This window comes from Leptonychotes weddellii, chromosome 1, assembly GCF_054177405.1.
Source record: "Leptonychotes weddellii isolate Sample4059 chromosome 1, ASM5417740v2, whole genome shotgun sequence".
Lineage (NCBI taxonomy): Eukaryota > Metazoa > Chordata > Mammalia > Carnivora > Phocidae > Leptonychotes > Leptonychotes weddellii.
In genome coordinates, this window is record NC_138369.1 from 187428298 (window position 1) to 187451653 (window position 23356).

General features: G+C 39.9%; 1 protein-coding gene across 1 annotated transcript in view; it reads right to left on the reverse strand.

Annotated features, from left to right (window-relative positions):
• Positions 1–4052: 4052 nt before the first annotated feature.
• BRWD1 (bromodomain and WD repeat domain containing 1) overlaps positions 4053–23356 on the reverse strand; it is a 109785-nt gene continuing 90481 nt past the window's right edge. The window contains exons 35-39 of the mRNA XM_081819706.1: positions 22691–22857; positions 17867–18090; positions 16221–16385; positions 12861–13772; positions 4053–11830 (exon numbers count right to left, since the gene is read on the reverse strand). Of these exons, the coding sequence (XP_081675832.1) occupies positions 10668–11830; positions 12861–13772; positions 16221–16385; positions 17867–18090; positions 22691–22857 (2631 nt within the window). The 3' untranslated portion in view covers positions 4053–10667. The remainder of the gene's footprint in view (positions 11831–12860; positions 13773–16220; positions 16386–17866; positions 18091–22690; positions 22858–23356) is intronic.

A 23356-nucleotide genomic window follows, 5' to 3' on the forward strand; every position in this document is an offset into this window, starting at 1 on the left:
GCGAGCGAGAGAGAAACAGCATGAGAGGGGAGAGGGTCAGAGGGAGAAGCAGGCTCCCCGCTGAGTGGGGAGCCCGATGTGGGACTCGATCCCAGGACCCTGGGATCATGACCTGAGCCGAAGGCAGACGCTTAACCGTCTGAGCCACCCAGGTGCCCAGGAATCAAGAGATTTCTTGAAGGCCCTTCCTTTCTGAAAAGGAACAATCTTAGGACAGGCCACTTGTCTCTTCTCTCCACTTCTCTGTAGTGGGTGTCTGTACCAGGGATCACTGGAAGGAAGGCTTCCTCCCACTGTGACCCGCTGGATTATGGCTTTTAGAAAACTCCCCAAAAAGGAGCCAACAAGGATTAACTTTAGAGCTCGAAGCAGAATGCAACTGCCAGTTTACTTGTGGCCCCTGATCCCGCTTATACATTCCCATAGTAACTATTGTGCTTTTGCTTTCCAGGATCTGAACTGCCTGAAAGAAAGCGTTTTGCTATTAATATCTTCTAGCTCTTTTTCACTGTCAGAATTTATGGTGGTATCATCCTCTTTATAAACAGTAATTTTTTCTTAGCCACATCAGAAGCATTTCGATGCGGTAGCTTTCTGCAGCTCTTCCTAATCCAGACATTTTCTGGTCCTGGAATCGTTTCCTTGAGATTACTCATTATTTTTATTTTATTTGCAGCCACAGCGGCACATCTGCGGAGAACTTTCTCAGGCACCATGTTTGCTTTCAGAGTTTCACTAGGCATTTGCACTGCAGCCTTCTGATTATGCATACATGTTCTCATTTTTGTATTGGGTTCTCTGTCTCTAGGAACAGATTCTGAAAAACGAGTGAAAGTTCATGTAAATGCAAAAACCTTGTAACACAAGATTTTACTACTACTTACAATTCCTCAGTAACACATTCCTAAACAATAAACTTAAAAGTTACTCACATGGCTAAATAAGTAAAAAACTCAAGTGATTCTCATCAGGAATACTACATGTTCTTGACCTTGATAGAACCTCCCATTTCCTTATCAACAAAAGGGAGTCTTGAGTAGTATGCCACATGGCATACTTTCTAATCTGCAAGGACAACTGCTACTTAGAACAGGATCAGACTGGTGAGAATGTATCTTCAGCATCATAAAGCACTAAATTCTTGGGATCATTTCAGATTTCTCTGTTGAACTACTTTAGGATATTCAATAGGAGTTCTGAAATAATGTTCCTAGAACCTCCAAGAGAAGGCAATGCCATCGTGACTCTGTGGACACGGCAACAGCTCTGCCTCAAGAAGGTCCTTGAAGTTTGAATTCCAACACCTTTAGTCAAAACAAACATGAACCAGTAGAGAAGAAGGAATTGCCTATTCATTTTATCTAACTAAAATATGGTTTTAATCCTAGATCCATTTTTCAAATATTTGAGCATTTTTACATAACTGGAATTATTAAATCCTGGTTTCATTATTATTTGAATAACAATTTTCTGAGCTAGGTATAGGCCGGGCATCCAGAGGATCAGGATAAAGAATCCAAAACAAACTAATTCTATACATGTTAACTGGTTGCTGTAAGAACGAAGAGGTGCAGGGGGGCCGTAAGAATACAGTCACAGGGCAAGGAAAGCTTCCTTTGAGGAGTGTTATTGTAGCTGAGAGCTAGGAACTGTGGAAGAATCCACCGAGCAGGACTGAAAGTACTCTGGAGAGGCAATTTGCCAAGTGTGGCCTGAGAGACATCCCAGTTGTGCTGAGGAGCCCCATGATGTTGTGCCCACTACTCGTTTACCAGCTTAGGTGGGCTCAAATCAGTTTTATTCTGCCAATGTCTCAAAGCCAGATTTTCAGATTTCAAATACAGGATTAGTTAATGCACTCCTAGGCTTTTTGAAAGTTCACACAATGTCACTTCGCTTTTACAAAAGATCTACCTGGTTTTGCTAACCGAAAGAAATAGAAGAGGATTTCACTTTTATTAACAAAAAAAAAAAAGGGGGGGGGGCAGCGCCAGGGTGGCTCAGTCGGTTAAGCGCCTGCCTTCAGCTCAGGTCATGATCCCAGAGTCCTGGGATCACGTCCCGCATCAGGCTCCCTGCTCCGCGGGGAGCGTGCTTCTCCCTCTACCTCTGCCTGCTGCTCCCCCTGCTTGGGCTCGCTCAAATAAATAAAATCTTTAAAAAAGGGGGGGGAGCAAAAAGCTCAAATAGTGCTTGGTGTTGGTTTTGCGGAGAGCCTCTACAGAGGCAGCACACAGCTTGAGCGCCAAGGGCGGCCCACCAAGCTCCTCCCCGTGCTGCCAGAGCTCTTGAACTGTCTTGAGCATCTGGGCTTGATCTACACTGATTTTTGTGCATCCATTAGTAAGATAAGTCCTAAGGTATCAGAGAAGCCTGAGAGGTGATTTTTCAAAGTCTGCAAATGCCCTCAATTTTTTCCATATATATTAATGGTAGTTGCGTCTTTGCTTTATCCCATTTGGGCTTATGAAGTTTCACAGGAACGCCCTACTTTCAGATAGCAGGCAAAACCTGTATTTCTTGATAAAAATGCACCTGAAGTTCTGCCGCTGACAGTTAGGACTTACCTGTTGGCAATCTAGCCTTGCAGCCATTAAGTCAAGCTATCCAGAACTGTTTTAAAGGCACACAAGCCTCGCTGGGGGGTGAGTTTGTGGGACCCCACCTCGTGTGCAGACATTCAGCAGTTGGTACGAACAGGCTAGAGACCACTGAAATACTCACACTCCCCATCTGGACTCTCTCCCCCACTCTATCCCTTTGAAACACTAAGGATGAGGAAATAAGGACTCATTTTTGTCAGCTCTCAAGTAATGCTATTATTCTATCGCAGTGAAACTCCCAACCACCCAACCTTCCTAGTTTTTCCTTTAGGAACGGAGAGGTTTGCCCTTCTGCCACCAAGCGCAAATGAGTAGAGGTGAAAATGGGCTTCTGTTGATTGACAGGTTAACAGAATGAGAACTGAGGAAAAGATCTTCTGCTCTCAAAAGGAAAGCCCTTCAGGTTTTACCTTCAGTCTGTGAAACTCACTTCATAGATGTGCTTGTGCTTTCTCCAAGACCTGTTAGAGTTCTCCCAGAAGAGGTTAGAACTCCTGTACTAAAAGCAACTCCCCCAAAATGCATCAGTCCCTTTTGCCAGTTACGTGACTTCTATACTTTTCCAGTGAAATTCTATTTCTAAAGGTGGTTTGTTCAATGTAAGTCCCCAGGCATTGCAAAAATGGCATTTTCAACGGCTAAGTTCATCATCACGGACTGCTGGGCAGCACAGCCTCCCCTGCCTGGCCGGGCTCTGTGCGGTCACTCCAACAAGAAGCAGAGACCATGAGAAAGCGCACGGCCCACAGTGTTTTCAGAAAGGCCTTTTCTCAGGAACATTTAAAATTACCAACTAATGTGTCTGCAAAGCAATCCTAGATCCAAAGTGAATCTTCAGCACATTAAATCAATGTTAGGCAAATACTAGAATGTGAATTAATAGGCTACAACAGACAAACGTTCTTGTATATATGTAACAAAATTAAGGTGAAATCTGGCCTACGCAGGATGAAGACAACCAGCATCGCTCAACTACTTCCATTTGCATGTTGAAACCACACTAAAAGTAGGTAACCAGTTCATTCCCAACAACATATCCAGTTGATAGTATAGATAAAATCCTAGCACAACTAAACACTTCTGTGGGACAAAAGGACGTAAGTGACAGCAACTAACTCCTTTTTGATATACTGATGAAATTTAGGAGCCCAGTAAATACAATCTCATTTTAATAAATGCTTATTTGTAATCCAAAATAAGGGGAAACAAGAGTCTACAAAAGAAACTCTAAGTAGGCTCTTTAAAGTACTTTAAGAAAATCTGCACTTCAAATATGTAACCGTGTTGGGGTGGATAACGGAGTCAATTCTACTGTGCACAGCCACTCCAACTTGATGAAGCTGTAACTCTAGTCTTAGCCCTACAATGGGAATGTCACAGAATAAAGATATAAGCACTCAGGAAGACAGAAGAGTGACAGTGTGGGAAATTAAAATAATAATGCATACATGTAAGTCAGTGTTAATTTTATTAGAGAACTTGGTAAATTATAAAGTGCTTTATTCTCCTTGAGAAAACTACAAACAGTTTTTAGAAATATATACAGGATCAAGTCCAATTTGTATGTTAGGGTACAAGCTTAAAACTTTTGGAGGACACTGCTCTAACAATACATTTGTGATAGCGTCACTGAATACTAACAGGTCAGTACCATCCCCCAAGTCCTCCTGCCCCAGATGGTCTTGGTCAGTCAGGTGATTTGGAGCAGTCAATGAGAGCTTGAGGCATCACTGCTCTCCTATTTGGATATGGCAAAAACCTCGTTCCTAGAGTAGAACTTCACATCTGCAGCAGTACCATCACAGTTCACCTAGATGGCCACTTTAAATTGTATCAGTGTGCTTTAAGATGGTCTGTGTTGAATAGAAGGAACTTGGATGTAGACATTACAGTTTTGATTCAAAGCAATTAATCTCTAGTTTCTCTATTTTAAGGACTAATCATATTCCAATTATGATACTTAATACAAAACTGTTCTCCTAGATCCAAAATAAACTTCACATCATTGCCGTAGAAGCATGAAAATTTTCAATCTCATCAGCATTTTACTTGTGGAGTATGAAAAACAAATCTGAGAATGGAAAAAGATGGAAGCATGTCTGAATCAGAATGAAAATGTACTAGCCTATTTCACATACTTTTGAAGTACTGACATTATTGGTTGCTGTGGCTCGTGGTAAATCCACAGAGGGGAAACCTTTCAGTTGCAAATCACAGTAACCTCTCTCGAGCAAGGCTTTCATCAGAGCTAGTAGAGATGCCTTCTTTCTTGTCTGCCCTTCACTGAGAAGCAATGAAATGATCAAAACTCAGGAAGCAAAACATCATTTATCACTGATATTCATCCCTCCCAAAGCACAAGTTTCCAAAAAGATCCCATATGCCAGGAAGTCTCTGTGTTTTCTGTAACTCCCCGAGCTGAACACCTTTCTGTTTTCTGGGGGAGTTGGTAACACTGAGAAGTCAGCTTCTACAGTATGGCCACCTCAGGTCTGGAGATTGTCAGAAATAATTCCAGAATCAAGAGCTGTTCTTTGCTAGCTTGGTCACTTTTATTGTTGAAGAGATGCACTTAAGTTCCTCTATTTAAAGTCTTCAACACACTCAGTGATGGCACCACAGAATTTTCTTTGGCTTTGACAGCTAATGGAGCTCATCACTCTAAGGCTTTCTCTCATCCCCAGAAAACAGTTAACTGGTTAACAGTCATGATTCTCAAAGACTTGTGATGGCTACTACAGTTTTTTTTTTTTTCCTAAAAATCTGACAAAAGTTCTATGAAGTATGAATTCAGGGATCCTGTATCTGTTTACTGAACTTTTTAAATTTCAATTTTTGTTAACATACAGTGCAATATTGGTTTCTGGGTTTAATGAACTTCTTGAGAGAGATCTCAAAGCATTTTAAACTGTTGCGCAGGGTAAGGTATCAGAAATCAACCCTGGTTTTCAAGCTACTTTATTACTTCCCTAATGAAAAGCAGCAGGGCACAGACAATCCAAGGACAACTCCCTCTCAGGCCCATCTTTCAACTCCCTTCAGCCCCCCTCGGCCCATACGACAGGGCGTGGCCCTGCATTCTGCCTGCATAAGAAATCACAAATGGACAGTGGTTTGAGAGAGAAAAATGAGTTGTTTAAGAGTAAAGATGAGTTGCAAGGGAAATCGACTGCCTATTGCAGACCTTATAGAATTACTCAGCTAGAAGGCTTGAAGTAGTTTAAAAAAAAAAAATGTTAGGATAACATTAAATTTATTACACTCTACTATTTTAGTTAGTAATTGACTTAAAAAAGTAAATTAAAACTGGTTCCTAGATGACAACTGAGAGTCGTGAGATGTGGTAATGAGTTAATTTAGAAAAGTTTGAGAGATCTTGTGTGGGAGTGGAAAATTAAAGATTTGCCTTTTTGTCCAGCTCCAGTGAAATGGTTAGAATTTCAGAGGCGAACTGAATGTGTGCATACCGTCCGAGGACTAAGTATGGATCAACACCTAGAAAATTACCTTCAATATATTAAAAATGAAAGATTGTTTTAACACTTAACTACAGATCAAAAAAGGTAATAACCTCTAAATAATATTCCTGTAGGCCAGGCTGGCTGCTCCAATCCATGCAAACTGTAACTGGTCATCTCATTTCAGTTAGGTCAGTCAGAATGCCTCTTTAGGAGTTCAAATTCCATTAAAGGTTTTAATAAATGACAAAACTTACCTTAAAAACTAAAGCATGACCAGAAAATATGCTCAAACACTGATAATTCAATGAAACGATCAGTCGTGACAAATAGATATATACGCTACAGTTACTTACATGCTGCCAAAGACAGAGCCTGCAGATCTGTAAGACCCCGATGTTGTAATTGTCCCCATCCAACCTCCCTACATCAGATCCATACAAGCAATCCTTAAGGAGACACCAAGTAAAAGTCTTGATATTTTTCCACCAAATTCACAATGTATTAAGGAACCAGCTTGGCAGATTATTAGTGACTAGTAAAAATCTCCCCAACTTTGAGAATCCCCACGTACCCTTCAGCAACATCTGTAATTTAAGAAAATAGCTACAAAAATCTTAATTAAAAAGTGAGAAAAGACAACACAGCCCTCACCATTATTGTCTTTACACTTTAATCCTCTCCATTAATTCACAACTTTTGAGCTACCAAGTGGTATTAGCACTTGCTAATCTAGTTGTTGGACTAGATTTTTCCACAATGTTCCATTTTCTCCCTAGCGTTGACAAATTTTACTTGGTTTGGTCTTTGTTCCCAAATACTAGAATCAGACAGTCTTTAAACAGTGACGTTGCAAGTTTCTTACAGTTTCTGCTTTATTACATCCTGCTATCCACAGCAGAAGTTGAGAGATGGACTTACATAGTAACGGAGAGTTCTCCCGCAGTGAGGGTGCTGTGTCCCAATACATCACACCAGAAAACAACTCAACTACAATTTCCATACAACGTAAGATACTGAAGTGTTTGTGGACAACTCCGAGATGCCGAATAAAGGAAACGTGCTGACTTAACATGGATGAAAAGGACGGAGCTGGTATTTCAGCTATGAAGGGCAAGTCAAACAGACCTGTTCTAGCCATTTAAAAGTTACTCAAAAAAAACAATACAACTGAGTAGAAAGGAAAACATTACTGTCAGCACCCTGAACAATGTTCTTGCATTCTACCGATACACAAACCTCTCATTTTTTTCAGGGGGCACAAATTCAATGTGCACTGACGAGAGATTGAAGTCCTTTCCACGTAGTTTTTAAAATGATACACTGAAATTAACAAATTGTCTTCTGATTATTCTAAAGAAAAAAAAAGGCTAGAAGAGGGGGAGGGAATGTAGTATGAACCCAAGGCTGTTCCAAGAACTGTTACCTAAGATGTCAGCAACCAATGGAGTGTGAAGATTTAGTGACAAGTCTTATTCTTATTTTTGGACGGTAATACCTTCAAGATGGCCTTTTTATTGGCTTGTTTCATACCTCCTTTTTCATTTGCAATTCTAGGATTTGAAGTGCCTTTTCCCCAAACGTAAGTTCTTTCTCCCCATTTTCGTATTATAAAATTAATTCGCTTTTTAGCTACAACTCTCTACTACTTAAAAGAAACTTTTGTGTTGTAACTTAGAAGCTGTGAGTAAATGCTTTACCATTCTTTCCAAATAATTACTAAATTGAGAAAGGATTTAATCACAGATTTTCCCCTAAAATAATAAAGGGAGAATGACCGCCCTAAAAATTATCTGAAAATGGGATACACTTTCCCTTTTATTCAGAAGTTACTACACATTGTCAGTATACCCTTTTAAAGTAAGTCTGATATGGAAAAAAAAAAGTTTTTAAACCTCACCTATTTCTTAAATGTTTGACATCTTTTTTCTTAGTAGTCTTTCAAAGGAATCAAAACTCAAATCTAAATACCTCAGCCCTTTTTTTCAACCATAAATGAGTAAAATCATAGGACTTTGGACATACACAACCACAGCAGTTTTTGTTGTTGTTCATATACACCATTAAGTGACTTCAAGTGCAATGAAAAGCTATAGCACTTACTTCCGGATCAGTTTACATTCAATCTGCAAGCTTTTGTCTTTTTTCACAAGTAAATACAAACTGATCCCAAACACATTAAAGTACATCCGTGCATTAAATCCCTGCGCATTTCGCATAAAGAGAAGTAGAAAAAAAGTCAAACATGTTCTAGTGCTCAATGTAAACATTTTGAACTATTAATTATTTATTAATTTTCCTTAAAGTACTTAGGAGTGTGTGTCACATATTCAAAGTTAACCTTAGGAATAGCACCATGACCAAAAAAACCCATAAACATGATTCTCACTACAATCCCTTAGTTTTACTCCAGAACTTGAGAAGCTACCATTGTCAACCACACCTTCCACATCATGAGGCCAAATTCTTGTTTTTTTCCCCAGGTGAAACCAAAATACTGCTTTCTATACACAAAGGCCTAACAATTTTGGACAAAAAGAGAAATTAGTAATTGGTTGACCAGCCAATCTCTGACCAGTTAATTCAGTCCAAAAGATAACAGTTCTACTGATGAAGCCTAAATGATCAAAGTCTCACTTTACCAAAAGAATTTATGTATTTATGAACATATTCTATATTTGTATTTATGGATTTTTTTGGTACCTTTTTGCAGATGATGGTAAACATGGAGTTATAACCCTGAGAATAGATATAAAACAGAGAAGCTTTAGAAGAGTTTAAATAAATTAATGGAGAGGAAATCTATCACCACTGCTTAAAACTCAGGAAGTAAAGAACATTCCATTAATGTTTTCAGGTCAATAGTCAAGGACAATTCTCCCGAATCGCTTTCTCTACCAGATACTAAACACAAACTTTGATGAAAAGAGCATCATAGTTCTCAAGTGGTGAAAGCTCTCTAAACAACCTAAGGAGGGGCAGGTCTATCCCACCTATCTCGGTTGGTAATGTCCAAAAATATCCTTCCCCTTACATCAGAGTACAAAGTACCTTCTACCATGTCGAATGGGACAGGTAACTGAAAAGTAACAACACTTAAGAACATTCCCTAACACTGACACCAGAGTCTGATGTTTTTCCACACCTGCCACCTTCAGGATACACAGGAGCAAAGGGTTAATTTTGTCTGGAACCAAACACAGGGCCAATAAATTAACAAAGGTGGGAGTACTGTAATATACTCCTTCGCTACAAAATATGTAAACCATTTGAATCAAGTCCATCTTCAGGCACAAACAAGCTAGGAATGGCCACCTACACTGCATGGAGTAGCACAACCTATCAAGCAAAAATATTTGGCTTGAAAATAAGTGTACTTATTTGATGTATTCGATGATGTGATAGAAGTTTCACTTTAAATGGATTCCAAAATTTTCCCACAACACAAGACAGTTTCTTAGATTTAAACTAGAAGTCACTAGTAAAGATACACTTAGTTGCCCCCGCAAAGAATGCCTGGGATTGCACATGGCAGCAGTAAGCTAAAACAAAGAGATGGAGAATGACGTTTAACTATTTTCCTATATAGATGAGATCTGCGATTGCACTCTTAACAAAACTCAACTCTACAATCTCAATGGAAATGGGGGGAAACTACATATAATTTAAATACTCTCTTGGCCCTGTACACTCTATTAAAGAACACACTTTTCCTAAATCTAAGGCACACAAACTCCTCTATTTCACAGAGTAAGACTATGGAAGACCAAGATTTTGGTTAAATCCCTTACATAGAAACCAGGAGATCTTGGAAAGACAAATTATATAGCATTCTGTTAGTGCACAATTTAAAAGAAAATGCTAGGACTACAGTCGGGGCCTTAGAGGTTTAAAATATACAATCAAAACATTTTAAAAAATAATTTACCAGCACTTTATAAATTCAAGTTTATAAAATAAAAGTGATGATATTTTCCTTAAAAATAAAGAAAAAGAGAGAAAAGACCCAACAGCATTTGGAAAGAAACCATTTCAATGAAAATGACCAAATCTGGTATAATGCATTTTGCTCAAGTAGCCAGGGGAGGGGGGGGGGGGAAGTGGTAGGTACCTCGCCTACTGATCATGGTTACACCTCCCATGATTGTAATGTCAGTATGCACACAATATTTATGAGGAAACTGTAAACATAGGTCACGTGAAATTGTTCGACTACAACAGGACAGGGGTTAGAAACTACCACCTCCTGACACGCTCAGAAAGTAACTGCGCGACACTTACTACCATGAGAGTAATGCTTATCGGTTTTGATAACCAGGATGTCTAGTGTTGAACAGATTTCAAATTCTTGCTATCTGTAGTTAAATACTGTCAAAGTAGATCTGCCCCCAAAATGAAGCATATTTTGGCACCTGGGCTGAGCGCTGCTACAAAGGCAAGCAAGTGCAAATAAAAATAACAGTCATGATTTAGTCACATTCATAACTTTTCATAGAAAAATATAAATATATTCCCTGAATTGTAGGACAAAAATAATTTCAACAGCCAACTTTCACCATAAATTCCAGTCCATTTCCTCTTTCAATGAACTGGCTTTCTCTCAAGGTCATAAGGTGCAATCATCAAAATCTAACACATTTTCTAAGCTTCTGTCATCATCCCCATCGTGGTATCTCACGGTCCTTCTGCCCTGATTTCTCGTTTTTATTTTCGAACGTCGAAGACCTCTTTTCGATTTTGCATAGTCCAAGTCCTCCCAGTCGTTATCGTCCACACTTAGCCTAGGCCGTTTGCTCTGTCTCTGCCGCCTCGCGCCTCTAGATGCGGCGGCTGCACAAGCTTTACCTTTTCTCACCGCTTTTGCTTTTCCTCTCGTTTTCCTCTTTTTGGTTTTCGCGTCATCGGCACAGTCCACATCTGATTCAGTCACAGACGCCAACTCGGAGTCGGATTTGGGGCCGGGGTCGGCCCCCAGCTTGGAAGCGCCTCCGCTTTCAGCCACCTGCCCGCGCTGGGGCTCAGGATGCGGCCTCTTCCTCTTCACCTCCGCCTCGGCCGCTCCCTGCGCCTCCCGCAGCACTTTGGTCTTGCTGAATGGGGCCTTCCCGTAGGTCCTGAGCCTCCTGCCGTTCCACCTGCGCAGCCCGTAATTCAGGTCCTCCTCAAAGGCGTTCTCTGCAGTAGCTTTCTGCACCAAAGCTGATTCCGAAGAACATTTTCGACCCATCTCACCCCCTGGAATATGGCTTTTTGACTCTTCCTCTGAAGACCCAACCGAGGAATTCTTTGTGTTAGAAGGTGCAACATTTGTTCTGTGACTCCTGGTGTGCCTGCTCTTGGGTGCGGGCCTGGGCATCCCTTCAGAGTCCGAGTCTCCGTTTAAAGACGGATGAATGCTTTTCACACTGCCTTCTGAGCTGGCTGCGGGCGGCCTCCCCTGGCAAGCACACTGCTCATTTGGCACTTCACAGTTGACGTCTCCCTCAGAATCACTCGCCGTTGTCTTAGCTGGGGCACACGCAGAACGGAGGGGCTTTTGCCTTCCACTTTTGCTTCTGGTGCATGCGCTGTCTAAACTGACATCTTCCACGTCACTCGTGAGCTTCAGCTTACTGGCAGCGGTGGTTGCACGTCTTCGAGGAGTCCTGAGGAGACCCGTTTTGGCTTTTGAGGACTTCTTAACCACCTGTGAATTGCTGTCTGAGTCACTGGAACAGACCCTTTTCCTGGAAACTTTCCTGCTTTGTCCATGGTCTTGTGATGTAGAATCTAAAAATTAAAAATCAAGAGTATTCCTTTAATCTGTAAGAGTAATATGTGTAACGAAATTAAATGCCCAACATTTTCAACAACCGAAGTCCAGAATTCTTACTACCTTGGAAAGAGGATGGCAGTGAATGTTCGGGCTCTTAATGCCTAAGAGCAGTGACCTTTCGTGCGGCCTCAGCACCAGTCACAAGCACAGCACATCCCCAGCACTTACACCCTGTGCCTTGCTTGCTATTTACATGCACAACACACTTGAGACACAAACATTTTATTTACATGAATACAGACTAACCTCTCTTTACCAGTGCACTAGGGTATGCAAACTAATCACTGACCCTCAGCCTCCCTGAAACTTTTTTTCACTTCGCAAGTTCCAATCACACCAACACCTTTAATCTTAGCTTTAGCTGCCTCCTGCTCTTCAATATCTGTCATCAGCCCCCAAGGACCAAGAATAAATACAGCCTTAAATCAGCAAGTGATTTCACCCCTCTGTGCCCCAGAGTTATCATGAGTAAAGTGGACAATAATAATAATATCTAGCTCATAAAAGATACGAAGACTTAACTAGTTAATACACGTAAAGCATGGAGACCAATTTCCCTGACCCACAGAACAGCTCAGTGGCCGTTCTGCTGGCTGGCCGCTGCTGTTATTCTTACTTACATATCCCTTTTCAAGTAAATGGTCCTACCCTTTTCTTCCCTCTTCTGAAACTGGCTAACACCACAGCTTATAAATGTGCTTGCCTCCGCTTTTCTGAAACCCACAGCCAATACAAGAAGTGAAATCTTACTAAAAATAGCTGTTAAGGTCAAGACTGCCTGTCTTGTGAATAAAACTAAACATATTTGACAACCAGTTTTTCATGCACACAGAACATCAGGGATGCACAGAAACGACTGAGAATGCAGGGGGTGGACAGAAGACCACTGGTGAAGAGAAGTTTCATCGGGAAAAACAAACGTATGCTGTAAGGGGAGAACAGTGAGAACAGGCCAGTGAGTCAAGGTTACAGGTTTTGAATTACCTTTCCTAAAATGGTTTGGTTTTTCTTTTGCAGTGTCATCATATGAATCCAAATCGGTCTCAGATACGTGATCTGAGAAACACTGGGACCCAGTAGTTGGTTCACACTTCGAACCCCCTTTAATCAGGTTTGTTTCCATTCTGTGATAGCTGCCATCTTCTTGATCTTGCTCTTCAGATTCGGAATCCTCCGAATCACTGAAGATCTTTGCTTTTTTAAGGAAAGTAAGACTCTTGCGACCTGTGTTGTATTTCCTACTGGCATACTTTCTTGGTTCAGAATCTGCTTCCTCCTCTTCCTCTGAGACGCGCTCTGCCTTAAGTTTCTGCCCAGACGTGGATGGACCAGCAGTTCTGTTATGTACATTGTCTGAATCATGACTTTTGGAGTCTTCATCAGAAGACTCTATTTTCAGAAATTTTGTTTTAGAAGTTGCTGGAGCATGCGACTTATAACCATTGGTGTGCCAATTTTTGCGGGCTACTCGCAAATCACTTTCTGACTCTGAATCCCCGTTTTCAGACTCATTCACAGTATTCTGGGCAGCATGAGAACTGGACAGTGGTGATGGCTGATTTCGATCTTTTAGCTCCTCTTCTTCAATTTCGGACTTTAAGCTATGATCATCTTCAGAATTATGTAGTAACTTTTTTCTAGCCACAGCAGAAGCATTACGGTGAGGCAGCTTACGGCCAGAACAGACACTTTCAGAGCTAGAGTTCTCCTCTACGTCACTCATGAGCTTTATCTTATTGGCAGCCACAGCAGCACACTTCCGTAGCACTTTCCGGTTATTTCCAGTCCTGGCTTTTAGACTTTCACCGGTCTCCACTGAATTGTTATCAGAGTCACTTAAATAGACTCTCTTTCGAGTGGCTTTTCTGCCACATCCATTCTCTAAAGAAACTGGACCTAGAAATAAAGTAGCAATAAGATTAGAAAAGTCTTCCTTATTTCAACATTTTTTAATGAATTTATTATTTTAGAACTGACGTTCCCTACCTTTTCTTTGTGAACATTTTTATAAATATTTTATTTTTTTAATTTTTAAAATTTAAATTCAATTAACATATATTATTAGTTTCAGAAGTGGAGGTCAACTATTCATCAGTCTTATATAATACCCAGTGTCCATTACATCATGTGCTGTCCTTAATGTCTATCACCCAGTTACCCCATACCTTTTAATGCCAAAATAGATTTCCCTTCTAAATCTAAAAAGCCCTAAGGATGGGGGCGCCTGGGTGTCTCAGGTTAAGTGTCTGATTCTTGACTTCAGGCCAGGTCATGATCTCAGGGTTGTGAGATCGAGTCCTGCCTTGTGCTGGGTATGGAGCCTGCTTAAGATTCTCTCCCTCTCCCCACCCCTGCTCTTGCATTCTCTTAAAAAAAAAAAAAAAAAAAAGGGAGGGGGGCAGCCCTAAGGATGAAAACAGAAGAGAGAGCCCAGAATAAACCCACGCCTACATGGTCAATTAATTTACAACAGAAGAGGCAATATACAATGGAGAAAGGACAGTCTCTTCAACAGTGTTGGGAACACTGGACAGCCAACATGCAAAAGAACGAAACGAGATTACTATCTTACACATACACAAAAATGGACTAAAGACTTGAATGTAAGACCTGAAACCATAAACCTCCTAAAAGAAAACACAGGCGGTGAGCTCCTTCGATCTTGCCAATGATTTTTTTGGATCTGACACCAAAAGTAAAGGCAATAAAAACCAAAAATAAACAAGTGGGACTACATCAAACTAAAAGCCTCTGCACAGCAAAAGGAATCATCAACAAAATAAAAAGGCAACCTACTGATATGCACAAATCATGTATGTGATAAGGGGTTAATTGTTAAAAATATTTAAAGAACTCATACAGTTCATTAGCAAAAAAAAAAAATCAGATTAAAAAATACAGACGATCTGAGTAGACATTTTTCAAAATATGGCATACAAATAATGGCCAACAGAATGCGAAAAGATGTTCAACATCACCAATAAGGGAAATGCAAATCAAAACCACAGTGAGATGTCATCTCACACCTGTTAGAATGGCTATCATCAAAAAGACAAGAAACAGGGTTGGCGAGATGTAGGGAAAAAGGAACCCTCATGCACTGTTGGTGGGAATGCAAACTGGTGCAGGCACTGTGAGTAACAGTATGGAGGTTCCTCAGAAAGTTAAAACTTGAACTACCCTATGATCCAGCAATTGCACTACTAGGTATTTATCCAAAGAAAACTAAGCACTAATTTAAAAAGATATCCGCACCCCAATTTCATTGCAGCATTACTTACAAAAGCCAGGATACCGAAACAAACAAGGCACCCATCGACGGATGAATGGAAAAGATGATGTGGTGTATCTATACAATGGAATATTATTCAGTCATAAAAAAGAATGGAGGGGCGTCTGGGTGGCTCAGTTGTTAAGTGTCTGCCTTCAGCTCAGGTCATGATCCCAGGGTCCTGGGATCGAGTCCTGCATCGGGCTCCCTGCTCAGCGGGAAGCCTGCTTCTCCCTCTCCCACTCCCCCTGCTTGTGTTCCTTCTCTGTCAAATAAATAAATAAACTCTTAAAAAAAAGGAAAAAGAATGGAATCTTGTCATATGTGACAACATGGATGGACATTGAAGGTGTTATGCTAAGCGAAATAAGTCAACAGAGAGAGACAAATACTGTGTGATTTCACTTGTATGTGGAACCTAACAGACAAAATAACAAAAACAAACCAAAAAACTAAGCTCACTGATCAGAACAGATTTGTGGGGGAGGGGAGGTGAAGGAGATCAAAAGGTACAAACTTCCAGTTATAAGTCATAGGGATGTAATGTACAGCATGATGACTATATAGTTAATACTCTTGCATATCTGAAAGCTGCTAAGAGTAAATCTTAGAAGTCCTCATCACAAGAAATAAAAACTTTATGTACAGTAACTGACGGTAACTGCACTTCTTGTGATCATTTTGCAGTGTATACAAATATCAAATCATTATGTTGTACACCTGAAATAGAATATTATATGTCAATTATATCTCAATTTTTAAAAAATCTAAAAAGGAGGGACACCTGGGTGGCTCAGTCGGCATAAGCATGTGCCTTCAGCTCAGGTCATGATCCCAGGGTCATGGGATCGAGTCCTGCATTGGGCTCCCTGCTCGGTGAGGAGCCTGCTTGTCCCCCCTGCTTGTGTTCTCTCTGACAAATAAATAAATAAAATCTTAAAAAAAAAAATCTAAAAAGGACATTTAACCATATGTAGTAGATACATTAAAACAATAAACCATTCCATGTTTAGCTTATGGATTCCCTCAATTGATATACATTCCTCCGAAGTACCAAACACTGAGTCTCTCACCAGTTTTTCTTTGAGCAGCTCTGGTTCTGGTCACCCTGAGATTACTGCTTCTGGCCAGCCCACTACGTAAGGAAGATTCACGAGGTCTTGAACTCTCTTTGCTTTCCTCTGAACTATTTGAAGCTGATGATGAAGAGGTACCTAAGGAATCTTCCATTTCACTTTCTAAGAAAAACAAAGCATCAACAGTTCTTCACACATATTCTATCTTTATACACACAAGCAGTTGTTTCGTAACAACAGATTAAAAGAAGATGCTCAAAATACTTAGAAGAGATTATATTTTTAAAAACTGTTTCAAAGACCGGCTCATAAAATTTTGGCATTCAAAAGTAGGTAATCAGCATTACAAATCAAGTTTATTCTCTTATTTCTGAAAGGAGCATATTAATCCTGAGTTGGATTCAGAAAATACAGTTTACATATTTCATAAACTTCCATTTAAAAATGTAATTAGCCCCCACTTCTATCCTATGAGACCGGTATTTCCTGTAGGAAAGACAACCACTGTTAATCTCACGTCAGTGGACACACTTTCAGGCCTTTTGCTAATCACCCCTGTAACAGCACAGTGGTACCACACATGCTTTCAGCTCAAGAGGTCATTTTCCCATATTCTACCAGAAAGGGGGAGGGAGGGACAGAAAAAATAACAGTACAGGTCACCTCTCCCTGCTACTTCACTGAATGAGTGCATGCTCCAGGGCAAACATGGTACAGAGAAGCTTCCCGCTCTTTCGTCCACTCCATCCTTACATACATATCACAGAATGAGAGTTTCATCAAAGTGAGCGGGAGCATGTTGCTAAAAGATAAAATTTTGCTCCACAAACACAACCCCAACTCTGCATTAAAGAAAGTGGCTGCGTTAGAAGGACACCAGTCACCAAGTCGTGTTTCTTCCTCTGAAACTGCTCTGCCGTTTGCCACTCTGACTGCTCCTATTCTATTCCATTCCACTCCCCAGCACATTGACTCAGTTTCTAGATCCTTCCCCTTCCCTGCATATTACTGCCAAAGTGAGACTGACCTTCCTGAAGCAGAATTCATCATGTGATTCCCTTACTCATCAAGGGACCCAATTAAGTAATCCAGACTCTTCTCTAAGGCTTGCCACTCTACTATGTGGCTGCATTCTACCTCTTTGGTCCTATTATTTTAAATTATAGTAATTTTTACACTATCATCACAAGTCACCAAAATCACTCAGAGCAACAGGGAAGTATACACCCACCACAGCCTCATTCCCACAATGCTAACAAAGGGTTACGATCAGCTGTGGTTATACTACCAAACAGCCAAGAACATGAAGAGCTTAGAATTTACTAGGCCATCCAGTTTTAAGCTCACATGATGATGCCTTTTTTTTTTTTTTAAAGAAAAACAAAAGCATATTTTGCATACAAAGTGTGATATTTATATCCCATGATTTAAAATGTAGAAGATTCAAGTTTGCATAGAATGTGGCTGCTCCATTTGCAAAGACCAGCACTTATCAAACATATAGTAACTGCTGCGTATTTGTTAACTTCTGACTCTATCATTGAATTGTAAATTCCTCAACTGGTAGGCCAGTCTCATCTATTCTTTCCTCTGAACCCACAGTAACTGGCAGGGCTACACATGTGAGTGCTGGATAGTCTCACCAGATAACGTAGAGCCATTGTGTAGAGTGACAGGCCTACTTCTCGTTCTTTCGGACGATCCCGCGGAGTCTGAGGAGTCACCAGACGTCACCCCTGAAGAAACACTAGCACTTGTCTTCTGGCTCGCAGAGTAAGCGGCCCTACTGGAGGTAGACTGGGTAGGAGAACCTACCAATTCAGGAATGACTTTTGTCTGAGACTTTAACCGCTTCTGCTTGATATTTCTGGTCAAAGAGAGGAACAAAGGAAACAAAATCTAATTAAACCGAGAATGCCTGAGTAAAAGTGTACTATTACTTAACCTGAGAATAATTTTATGATCAAAACATTAAAATATTCATTGTTAACATCTTATTCTGACATGGATTACGACTAATTTTCTTCCTCTAACTTGGACATAATTTTATTCCAAACTGGAGTAATGAACAAATGATCCAAGGAGCAGAGTTACAGAGTGTCAGACTCAATACCATAAGCTCTTTGGATTAAATGCTAATAAGAAGAGCCAACGTTTCTGTAATACCGGCATTCATTCATATTACAAAACTGAGTCTCAGTAAGACACAATTTTCTCTCTCGTCTATTTATATGTTCCTAAAGACTGTATAAAATTAATAAGAGGAGGGACGCCTGGGTGGTTCAGTCGGTTAAGCGGCTGCCTTCGGCCCAGGTCATGATCCCAGGGTCCTGGGATCGAGTCCCACATCAGGCTCCTTGCTCAGCAGGGAGCCTGCTTCTCCCTCTCTCTCCTTCTGCTTGTGCTCTCTCTGTCAAATAAAATCTTTAAAAAAATAAATAAATAAAATAAAATAAAATTAGTAAGAGGAGAAAGCAACAAAACCTAAACAGTAAGAACAGAGGCAAAAAAAGAGATCAGAACAAGGTAGTTTTTTCTACGACCAATCTGTTTACTTCTAAGTACCAACTAGTTCACCGTGTTGGGTCCCTGAGCCATGGATTATGAAGAAAAAGTAGAAGTTTAGGACAAGACAGTCTTTGGTTTTAATTTACAGATCTGGGTAATATTCATGATGAATAATCCTATTTTCGTTTAAAACAACAAGATAAAGGAGCTTTTAAGAGAATCTAATCTGAGCTTAAAGACAACCACAAGGTTCTTTAAAGCAGCAGCTCTTTTGTCATCAAGAAATTTCAAGCTTCTTATGTCAAAATATTAACTTCCATTACTGTCAACTGAAGGACAGACCAATAAATACAAAAAGAAATAATTACATGCTCATATCCATCATAATCTTCATTTTAAACAGAAAACAAGTGGTAAATACCTCCGGAGTAAGACTGGTCCCCTTTTATCCTATGCCTTTCTCAACTGCTAGACTCTTCATTGGTTCAGAGAGAGTTTTTTAAAATAATTAAACGAAAAAATTAAACTCATACGATAACAGAAAAACCCAAACTGAGGTTCATTTTATAAAATAAATGACCTACACTCTCCAAAAATGTCAATTAAGAAGACAAAGGATGAAAATAAAATTCCTGATTAAGACTAAAGAAGGGCGCCTGGCTGGCTCAGTCAGTGGAGCCTGTGACTTGATCTCAGGGTTGTGAATTCGAACCCCTCACCATGTGTGGAGATTACTTAAAAAAAAAAAAAAAAATGGAAAACAGGATTGTGTGATTAAATGAGTTAATATTTTTTTAAACAAGAGACTAAAGAAACAGTAACTATATGCAACGCAAGATCCTCCTTTGGGTCTAGATTAGGAAAAAAATTTTCCCTAAGGACATTATTGGGTCAATGGTAGAAATACAATAAGGTGTGGTTAGAATTTTTTTTTTTTTTTGCAAATCCACACTAAGTATTTAGGGGTAAAGGAGTAGGATGTCAGAAATACTCTTCTGAATGATTTAGAAGAAAAACATGTAACAGATAAAGCAATGATAAAGCAAATGTAACATACTATGAAAAATTGGTGAGTCCAGTTCTTTCAATTAGTCTTCAGCTTTTCTGTAATTCTGAAATTATTTCAGAATTAAAAGTTGAGGAAAAAAAAAAAAAAGGTGGGGAGGACTCACATAGTAAGTACTTCGTGATGTATGTCCCTGAATTACAGGCTGTAAAGCAGCTAAACAGGATAAACTCATTTACCTAAGGAGCACAGGTTTACCTGTTTCAGGGCAGCTCTGTTATTCTAAACAAGGGGGCAGGGATGCGAGGAAGACTTTGGCAAATCCTCTCACCCAAAAAGCAAAGATAAAACTGGCAAAATCATCCAAAAAAATCATTTCACAACTCTGGAAAGTAATCACAGGCATTTAACAAATTAAAAAGTGTTTATTCAAGAAAACCTTCTGAATCTAAGAAAAAACTTGACTGGAGTTTTTGGCATTTTAACTTTGGGCTCCTCCCAGTCATGTACACCCCAATTCTGTGGCACAGCCTTGAGGACCAGGATGAAGACGCAAAGGGAGCTGGCCTGATTCGGGAGCTTCACCAAGCAGCGCATGCTCTGCCCAAGGGCACCAAACTCACTGTCAGCAATCCAGCAGGCCAACCACATAGCTGCCTAAGCTGTGACACTGGTTAGAGCCAACAGAAGCTCAGCCAAAAATTCAAAGGAGATCTAGGGAATGAGACAGTCACAGGAGTCTCTGAAAAGCTCCAATGTCTTCCTGGGGATGTGGAAGGTTCTACACATACTCAAGGTTCTATACGTACTCAAGGAGAGCCCTGTTACCTAGTTGTCCTTGGCAGACCTTGAGACTCACGCCTGGAAAAGTATAAGCAGAAGGTGAAGTCTGCCCCACTCCACACAAAGACCTTCTTCAGAAAAGGGTGGAAGGCTTACTTAAAGTGTGCAAGCACAAATTTCTGACCACTGAGCTCTGCTAAGTTAGGGAAAACATCCAGGAACACAGCCCCACCAATTTTTTTTTTTTTTTAAGTTATTTTAAAAAGCAGATTTCAGTAGCTTAACACTGCAGGAAAGACAGACTATAGAACTGGTTTAGGCAACTCACTAAACAAAACCAGCAACAAGCACCATCACTGAGGGAGGGAGAAGGATCAGAATCCAGAGTTTCTACGAAAGTTAACAAACAGCAATAAGAAAACCTGAAGAGATGGTATTTCCAGAATGGCAACATTATTTTATTAAGTATGTACTGTTTCCAACAGAACAGTACAAGACATACCAAGAGTCAAGGAAGTTTGCCCACATACAGGTAAAAATGCAGGCAACAGAAACAGTCTCTGAAAGGACCCAGATGTTGAACTAAAAATATTTAAATCAACTATTATAAACACATTTGAAAAACCAAATGAAATAATGTTTACAAAATAAAAGGAAGATGACAGAGAATATCCATGAAAGACCCAGAAATTACCAAAAAAAACCCAAAAAAACAAAAAAACAAACAGAGATTCTGGAGTTGAAAAGCACAATAACTGAAACAGACATTCAGGAGATGGGCTCAGCAGCAGATGTGAGCTGGTACAGGAATCCGTGACCTTGGTAGGTGAGTGAGTATTATCCCATCTGAAGAACAGGAAGAGAAGGAAAAATAAAGAGAGCCTCAGAGGCCTGTGGGAGACCATCCATCATATCCACATATGTACAGGAGGAGCCCGCAGATGAGAGGAAAGGGGCAGGAAATAATTTGAGTAATGGCTAGAAACCACCCAGATTTGATGAAAAACATTCCTCTACAAAGCTGGAAAAATTCCTACACACATTATAGTCAGATGCAAAATGACAGAATTTTCAAAGCAGCAAGAGAAAACCCATTCCTTCTGTGCTACGTCAGCAGCACAACTAGCTGACTTCTCATGGGAAACCACGGAGGTCAGCAGGCAGTGGAAGGCAACACTCAAAATGTGTGTGTGTTGGTGGGGGGGACGGGGAGCAAATACTGTCAACGAGGAAGTCTATATCCAGCAAAACTAGTCTCCAACAAAAACCCATCAGAATGAATTGCTAGCACATGCACCTTATAAGAAACACTAAAGGACATCAGGCTGAAAAGAAAGGACACCAGAGGGTAACTCACTCCACACAAAAAATAAAAACTACTGGGAAAGGTAATCACGTATATAAATATAATTAATAGTATAAATGACTTTATTCTTTTCCTAAGCAATGTTAAGGAAAACCAGATAAACCATAACATATAAAGACGTAATCTGACAACAATAGCACAAAAAAGGAAGGGAGAAAGCTAAGCCTAGAACAAACTTATGAGAATCAATAGTATGAATCTGAAGGAGACAGTTCTGAATTGACATGCAGTTTAATCCCCAAACTTGCAGGTAGACACCCATCATGGTTCAGCGCATGTTCAAAAGGAGGCTGGACACAGACTAAACACTGATTTACTCCATTTTCACACTGCAACACTTCAAAGTACCTGGAAATCTGATATTAATGCAAGCTACAGGGTCAAAGACAGAACGTAATATTAAATTCCTGATAGAGAATAAGCCCTGCATTTTATATTTCTTTACAACCAATCCTCAGAAAAAAATAGGGTGCATAAGGTTTCTCTGATATTTCCCTTACACAGTCAAATGCTCAACGGTCACACAAAGTAACCACTTTACTCTCTGCACTAAAAAAAAGCTTCTTACGTAATAAATAATACTTTAATCCTAAGATTTTTTAAATCTGTCATTTTCATTAAATGCTTTAAAATTTACCTAATTACAAATTCTACAGTAGCTCTATATGCAGTGCTTTCAAGCCATAAAAAACTAATCTTTCTGAATATACCGTACTCCTGATCATTTTAGCATAATAAAATTAAAGAAGCATCACAACCTGAAATTTGTCTATTTACATACAAAGCCTGCAATAACCAATTCACCTGATACTTTTGTTAGCCTGATTGACACGGTTACAATTCTGCCGTCTCTTGAACCTCTGGCTTCTTCGAAGTTTTTCACTGAACTTTTGACCAATTTTAAAATCAGAGGAGATTTTCTTCATTTTTTCTTCAAATAAGGCAGACAACCTCAAGGTCATACTGTAAATCTGCAAGGATATGAAAGCAAAACTAGAACTACAACATACCTTTTAAAATACTTTCACAAAAAAAATGTATAACACACAGACTACTTGCAATCTATTCTATCACTGTTACAGACAACAGCTGTTCCTTTATCCACTGCCCCCCTTCCTTCAGTGACACCTGCAAGAAACAGGCAGCATCAGACATACACCTCTCAGACGAAAAGAAAATCGTTTTAAATCAAGCAATTCTCTGGAATCTGGGACTGATGTCTACATGTCAACGGTTTTCATTTGGCTTTTCACATTTTCACATTTACATGTACAAATCCAAAAAAAATGTCCCCTTCTCTCAAAGTCAGATGAGAAGTTGGTGGGTTTTAGGATTGCTATTTATTAGGCAGCAAAAGAGCAGTGTCTCCTTGGGATGAGGAAACAAAGGCACTTTCACCCTGGTCTCCAACTTGCAATGTGACGGCCTCTGTTGCCACCCAGATCTAAACATGAATTACAGACCAAAGGC